The sequence below is a fragment of the Engraulis encrasicolus genome, chromosome 20 (assembly GCF_034702125.1).
Source record: "Engraulis encrasicolus isolate BLACKSEA-1 chromosome 20, IST_EnEncr_1.0, whole genome shotgun sequence".
In the NCBI taxonomy this organism is placed as follows: Eukaryota; Metazoa; Chordata; class Actinopteri; order Clupeiformes; family Engraulidae; genus Engraulis; species Engraulis encrasicolus.
In genome coordinates this window covers 46,328,649-46,336,148 of record NC_085876.1, presented here as the reverse complement: position 1 = coordinate 46,336,148, position 7,500 = coordinate 46,328,649, and the positions used below count along the sequence as shown (strand labels likewise).

Genomic DNA, 7,500 nt, shown 5'->3' with positions numbered 1-7,500 from the left:
GACAGACAGATAGATGGATAGACAGACAGCCAGAGAGGCAGACAGAGAGGCAGACAGTCAGACAGACAGACAGGCAGACTGAAAAAGCTCAACAAGAGCTTGTCGCTGTTCCAACAATCGACTCCCTGACAGCCAGAGAGGCAGACAGTCAAACAGACAGTCAAACAGACAGTCAAACAGACAAACGAGACAGACAGACAGACGGACAGACGGACAGACAGAAAAATCTCAACCAGAGCTTGTCGCTGTTCCAACAATCGCCTCCCTGACAAAATCAACTTGACATCCATGGCAAATGAATTCTGGCTCATCGGCACAGACAATAAACCAATGACACGCCACACAGACAGACAGACAGAGCTATCTCTAGTAGTGCTGTGTACAGACTGATTTATAAGTACGGTGAAGTGAACATTCAGCACTCAACCTGTTACAACATCCATGGCAAATGAATTCTGGCTCATCGGCACAGACAATAAACCAATGACACGCCGGCCGCACAGACACATGGAGCGGTCTCTCTCATTGCCAAGTACGGTGCCGACTGATTTACACATACTGTGAAGCAGGGGTGGAGCTATAGGCCGGGGCAAGTGGGGCATTTGCCCCTGGGCCAAGGGCCCTCCTGTATTGGTGTTGGGGGCCCTATTGTGACCATGGCAGGCCATATGGGGGGCCCTATCAGTGTTTTGCCCTGGGGCCCTGTGTGCAATTGTTCCGCCACTGCTGTGAAGTGAACATTCAGCACCCAACCTGCTACATTTCTTATGCTTTTTATGAGATTGTATGTCTGCACAGCACATGCGTGAGTGCAGAAGATTTACGCACATCTAACACCTTAAAGCACACACTGCATTTGGATGTTTTTTATGTTGTATTTCTAACTGTATGTTTGCTGCAAATTTTGCTATAATACATGCATTTCGACATGTTGCTGTATGTGTGTGTGTGTGTGTCCTCACGTGTGTGTTTTGATAGCTGAACTATGCAAGGCATGCATGTACACATGTTCAGGGTGTGTGTGTGTGTGTGTGTGTGTGTGGGGGGGGGTTGGGCGACAGTTCAGCAATGTGGATGACACACACACGCACGTGTGTATGCACAAACTTGCGCACACACACACACACACACACACACACACACACACACAAATGCATGTCTCATGTCGACACTTAGATTCGTTCCAGATGAGGGGTTGGATATACAGTACAGGTTTTTATGGAATATGCATGTGTGTGTGTGTGTGTGTGTGTGTGTGTGTGTGTGTGTGTGTGTGTGTGTGTGTGTGTGCGCGCGCGTGTGTTCGTGTCTGCATGTGTGTTCGTGTCGGCCCCATATTTCAACGGCATTCTTTCAACAAGTGGATGCAATATTTATGACAGTGATCTGCTGGGCGTATACAGTATGCAGTTTAGAGCTGGGTGTGCCTGTCACTCTCTCCAGAGTAGATACAGTACATTCAGGATGGGTATGTGTGTGTGTGTGTGTGTGTGTGTGTGTGTGTGTGTGTGTGTGTGTGTGTGCGTGCGTGCGTGCGTGCGTGCGTGCGTGCGTGCGTGCGTGTAAAAACACTGTATATATGCACATACATCCATATCTGTGTGTCTGAATGTACAATGTGCAGTATATGGATGGTCATGGATGATCAAAGGAGTAGATGTTGATCTTGACATGATGTTTACTTTAGTTTACTCTAGTTTAGTTTAGTTTGAGTGTGTGTGTGTGTGTGTGTGTGTGTGCGTGTGTGTATGTGTATGTGTGTGTGCTGTGTGTGTACTCTTTATTAAATTAAATAGTAATTACCCATCGCTCACCCCATCCTCCTCCATGACAGAAGCATGGTATCTGCCTGCCGCACTGCTCCCTAGGGGCACCATTGAAGGCTGCCCCATTGCACGGGTGAGGCATAAATGCAATTTCGTTGTGTGCAGTGTTCACTTGTGTGCTGTGGAGTGCTGTGTCACAATGACAATGGTAGTTGGAGTTTCACATCACTTTCACTATTAAATTTAACATAGAGGAGAGACGCGTTGCGGACTTTATTCACTCCAGCTGATTATGGATGATGACATGCTTGTGTGTGTTCTAGACATCTGTCTGTGTCCTTGTGTGTGTTTGTATCCAGGGAAGCCGACCGGGGGGGTCAGTTGTCCCGGGCCCAGGAAGAGAGGGGGCTCAGAATTGGATCCTCATTAAATTGTATTGATTGAGTTTGGGGCCCTTTCAGATGTCTTTGTCCCCGGTCCAGCCAATGCTGTCAGCGGCCGTGTAAGTATCTGTCTGTGTGCTTGTGTGTGTTAAAGTATCTGTCTCTGTGTGCTTGTGTGTGTTAAAGTATCTGTGTCTTTGTGTGCTTGTGTGTGTTTGTATCCAGGGAAGCCAACAGGGAGGGGGCGGGGGGGGGGTGCAAAGGGGTCACATGTCCCGGGCCCAGGTAGAGAGAGGGGGCCCAAGAATTAGATCCTCATTAAATTGTATTGATTGAGTTTGGGGCCCTTTCAGATGTCTTTGTCCCGGGCCCAGCCAAATCTGTCAGCGGCCCTGTAAGTATCTGTCTGTGTGTCCTTGAGTGTGTGTTTAAGTATCTGTGTGCGTTCTTGAGTGTGTTTAAGTATCTGTCTGTGTGCGTGTGTGTGTTTAAGTATCTGTCTCTGTGTCCTTGCGTGTGTTTGAGCATCTTTCTCTGTGTGCTTGTGTGTGTTCTTGAGTGCTGAGAAGAAGCAAAAGTCCATGTTATTACATAAACTTAACCGATAGCCTCCCTCTCCACGCTCACAGTGAGAAGAAGAATAATAACATATACAAACCAAACCTATGTACACTTCCATGCCTCTCTCTCTACGCTCATAGTGAGAAGAATAACTTAAACAAACCAAACCTATACAGTATGTGCACTTCCATGCCTCTCTCTCTCTCACACACACGCATGCACGCACGCATGCACGCACGCACGCACGCACGCACGCACGCACGCACGCACGCACGCACGCACGCACGCACGCACACACACACACACACACACACACACACAGAGAGAGAGAGAAACAGAGAGACAGAGAGACAGAGAGAGAGCAGCATACACAGATAGTCATCAGAGCATGATGTACAGGTAAACACACTCTGTATAGTGCATGCTGTTAGCAGTAGCGCTAGCGTAGCCTTAGCCACACGTCATTATGTGTGTGTCTGCCACCACAACACATCACACCATACACAGTAAGTGTTGATGCAACACTCAAAGAGTACGCTGGCACCAAATATACTCTAGAAGGTCAACAGTTCAAAGTTCCATGCACAGTTCCTAGGTGCTGGTAAACGCAGGAGTGTTCAATACTTCAAATGACAGAAGTCTACCGCACACTTTCTTTATACTTAATACTCCTTTATTTAGAGCGAACAATGCGCTTCGCCTTAGTGCGACATCGATACCTGAGCGAGCCTGATGACGCACTGAGACAAAACGCGTTGTTCGCTCTAATAAATGAGCATTAAGTCAAGAATGTGTGCTGTAGACTTCTTTCTTTTGAAATACTCTAGAATTTCATTAAATCGACTCCCTAAGTGTTGAATTAACACTGTAATTGTTCACTGTATATCGTACCGCTGTACTGTACTTGTACTTACATGGGCCAGGGGCCAAAGTCCGCCTCATTCAGAGTCTGGTCCCCGAAGGAGCCCAGACCTCTGAGAGGGGCCACGGGAGAGAGGGGAGGAAGAGGAGTGGAGGAGGAGAGGAGGAGAGGAGGAGAGAGGAGGGGAGGAAGAGGAGGGTGGAGGAGAGAGGGGTGGAAGAGGAGAGGAAAGGAGGAGAGAGGGGTGGAAGAGGAGAGCAGGAAGAGGTGGGGAGGGGTGGAGGAGAGAAGGGGTGAAGGAGAGAGGGGTGGAGGAGAGGAATGGAGGAGAAGGGTGGAAGAGGAGAGCAGGAAGAGGAGGGGAGGAAGAAGGGTGGAGGAGAGGAATGGAGATGAGAGGGGTGGAGGAGAGGGGTGGAGGAGAAGGGTGGAGGAGAGGAGAAATGGAGGAGAGGAGAAATGGAGGAGAGAGGGGCCACAGGAGAGCAGGAAGAGGAGTGGAGGAGGAGAGGAGGAGAGGAGGAGAGAGGAGGGGAGGAAGAGGAGGGGAGAGAGTGGAGGAGAGGAGGAATGGAGGAGAGGTGGAAGAGGAGAGGGGAGAGAGGGGTGGAAGGGGAGAGCAGGAAGAGGAGGGGAGAGGAGGAGGAGAGGAATAGAGGAGAGGTGGAAGAGGACAGGGAGAGAAGGGGTGGAAGAGGAGAGCAGGAAGAGGAGGGGAGAGGAGGAGGGGAGGGGTGGAGGAGAGTGGAGTGGAGGAGAGGTGGAAGAGGAGAGGGGAGAGAGGGGTGGAAGAGGAGAGCAGGAAGAGGAGGAGAGGAGGACAGTGGGGTGGAGGAGAGGAATGGAGGAGGTGAGAGGGGTGGAGGAGAGCAGGAAGAGGAGGAGAGTGGGGTGGAGGGTGGAGNGGAGGAGAGGAATGGAGGAGAGTGGAGTGGAGGAGAGGAGAAATGGAGGAGAGAGGGGCCACAGGAGAGCAGGAAGAGGAGGGGAGGAAGAAGGGTGGAGGAGAGGAGGAATGGAGATGAGAGGGGTGGAGGAGAGGAGGAATGGAGGAAAGAGGGAAGGAGAAGAAGAGAAGTGGGAGAGAGAGGTCACAGGAGAGAGGGTGGAGGAGAGGAGTGAAGGGATGCACAGAGGAGCAGGGTGGAGGAGAGGAGGAATGGAGGGATGGAGGAAAGGTTAGGGAAGGAGTGGAGGAGGGTGATAAGGGATAAGGGATGGAGACAGAGACAGAAAGAGCATGAAAAAGGATGAGGAGGAGCGCAAGAGAAATGGATGGAGTAGGTAATAGAGAAATGGTGAATGAAGAGAGGAAGAGGCAGAGAGAAAGAGAGAGAGGAGGGGCAGAGAGACAGAGAGACAGAGAGAGAGAGAGAGAGAGAGAGAGAGAGAGAGAGAGAGAGAGAGAGAGAGAGACAGAGAGAGACAGAGAGAGAGACAGACAGAGAGAGAGAGAGAGGGGAGGGGCAGAGAGACAGAGAGAGAGAGAGTGGGAGGAAAAAGAGGGAGAGCAAGGTTGAAAAGGGTGGGAAAGTGAAGAGAATGGAGGGATGAGGGAGAGAAGGGAGGGATGAGGAGGGAGAGAAGGGATGAGGAGGGAGAGAAGGGATGATGAGGGAGAGAAGGGATGATGAGGAGGTGGGAAAGTGAAGAGAAGGAAGGGAGGGAGAGAAGAGAGGGATGAGGAGGGAGAGAAGAGAGGGATGAGGAGGGAGAGAAGGGCCAGGGGAGCAGGGGAGGCACCCATGTAGTAAAATAGCAGCAGAGGGCAGTCAGTCAGCGCCAAGGGAAAGGAGAGATGGAGGGATGGATGAGGAAGGAAAGAGAGGAGAGAGAGGAGAGAGAGAGGGGGATAAAACAGGTCAGCTGTGTGATAAGGAGGATATGGAGTGTGATAAAGGCGGGAGGGGACGTGATCTTTTCAACACTGCAGGGAGGGGACGTGATCTTTTCAACACTGCAGGGAGTGGTGTTATAACATTCTTTAACACTAGAGGGAGTGGCGCTATAACATTCCTTAACACTAGAGGGAGTGGGACAAGACACTTGAGCATTTCCTTAAGGCATTCATCAGTCCTGGGCCAATAAGAATCCCTATTGACTCGTAAAATATGTACGTCTACATATAGTCTGATTCATATCACAATGCAGGGAAGCCAACAGAGGAGGGACAAAGGGGTCAGTTGTCCCGGGCCCAGGGTGAGAGGGGGGCCCAGAACTAGGTTCCCATAGCACTTTATGCATTTACAGGGGGGCCCTTTCAGATAATTTTGTCCTGGGCCCGGTAAAAGCTGTCTGCGGCCCTGTCTACATATAGTCTGATTCATATCAGCATGCAGGGAAGTCGGCAGAGGAGGGACAGAGGGGGCAGTTGTCCCGGGCCCAGGGAGAGAGGGGCCCCAGAATTGAGTTCTCATTACATTGTATACGGTATATTGGGTGGGGGCCCTTCAAGAGGACTTTGTCCCGGGCCCGGTCAAAGCTGTCAGTGGCCCTGTGTACATATAGTCTGATTCATATCACCAGGCAGGAGAGCCGATAGAGGAGGGAGACAAAGGGGTCAGTTGTACCGGGCCCAGGGTGAGAGGGGGGGGGGTCCCAGAACAGGGTCCTAATTACACTATGTATTTGAGTGAGGGGGACCTTTCAGATTACTTTGTCCCGGGCCCGGCCAAAGCTGTCAACGACCCAGTCAACATGTCAACACTGTTGTCTCCACCTGATGTAGTGAGGATACGTACCACAGCTGCAAAGCAGTATCTGCAGAGCCCATAAAATACTTTTCACACAAAAATATATGTGCACGTACACAATAGATTGTTTTGTGATGAAGACACGACAGCTGTGACGTATACTGTATTCGTAGCCTCATTTTACAGGCACAGAGGCAGATTTAGCCATTTTTTAGCGCCCAAGGTGAATTGAGCCAGAGGGGCCCGTCAAAACCCTTACTTCTAAAAGGGCTATGGAGTGAGGCAGCTACTAGTCTGGAGGCCCCCTGCAATTTGGGGAAGATGGAGGGGGCCCAAGGCAATTGCCCACCCATGCCTCTGTCGTTAAACCGCCTCTGTGTATAGGACCAGGGCCGCTGACAGCTTTTGCTGGGCCTGGAACAAAGTCATTTGAAAGGGCCCCTAATCCAGTACTTACAATGTATTGGGGCCCCCTGTCTCCCTGGGCCCGGGACAACATACCCCTTTGTCCCCCCCTGTTGGCAACCCTGTATAGGACACAAATGAGTCCAAAAGGACAGAGAGGAGATGCAATAAAATGGAGATTGGGATTGAGCCAGGACTGATCTAATGTTTGGCTTAACAAAATGTGTGTTGGAATTTGTGGACGTCGAGATTCGCTCTGGCCTTGGAGTTGATTACCTGAGAACTCCGGCCAAGAAGAAGAAGTCATCACCAGGAAACCATGTGTTCTGATAGTGAACTCAGCAAACAGCGGTGGTGGCGGGTGTGTGTGTGTAGTATATAAGGCAATATGCTAAAACACTTCACACAGAGTTAATTACTGTGCGTGTGTGTAGATAAACAAATTACTCTAACGCATATAAGCATTACTGTAACACACTTCCACACTTAGTCAATTGCAGAGGTGTGTAAAGTAGAAGTAGAAGCACTCTTAAGGGCCGTACACACACATTGCTGCTAGTTACTAGCTTCTCGCTCGCTCGCCTACTCGCCTACTCTCCACTCTCTCATGGAACGTTCCCGCGGCTTTAACTGCCAATGCACAGGCGAGATGTACCGAACTCTGCTTTCCAATTGGTTATTGCTTACTCCCCTCGCTCGAAGTTAACATATTTTCAACTCGGAATCCGCCCACATCGGATCGCTTTCACAGTACTCGCCTACTCGCCTGCGAGTCTCGCTGGAACACATCGACATTCTATTAACTTCTTTCGCTGAGCGAGTAACTAGTA

General features: G+C 50.4%; 1 protein-coding gene across 1 annotated transcript in view; it reads right to left on the bottom strand.

The window, feature by feature from the left end:
* The window catches only part of fhod3a (formin homology 2 domain containing 3a), a 230,149-nt gene that overhangs the window by 83,687 nt on the left and 138,962 nt on the right, over nt 1-7,500 (bottom strand). The window contains exon 11 of the mRNA XM_063185093.1: nt 3,625-3,684. Coding sequence (XP_063041163.1) covers nt 3,625-3,684 — 60 coding nt within the window. The remainder of the gene's footprint in view (nt 1-3,624; nt 3,685-7,500) is intronic.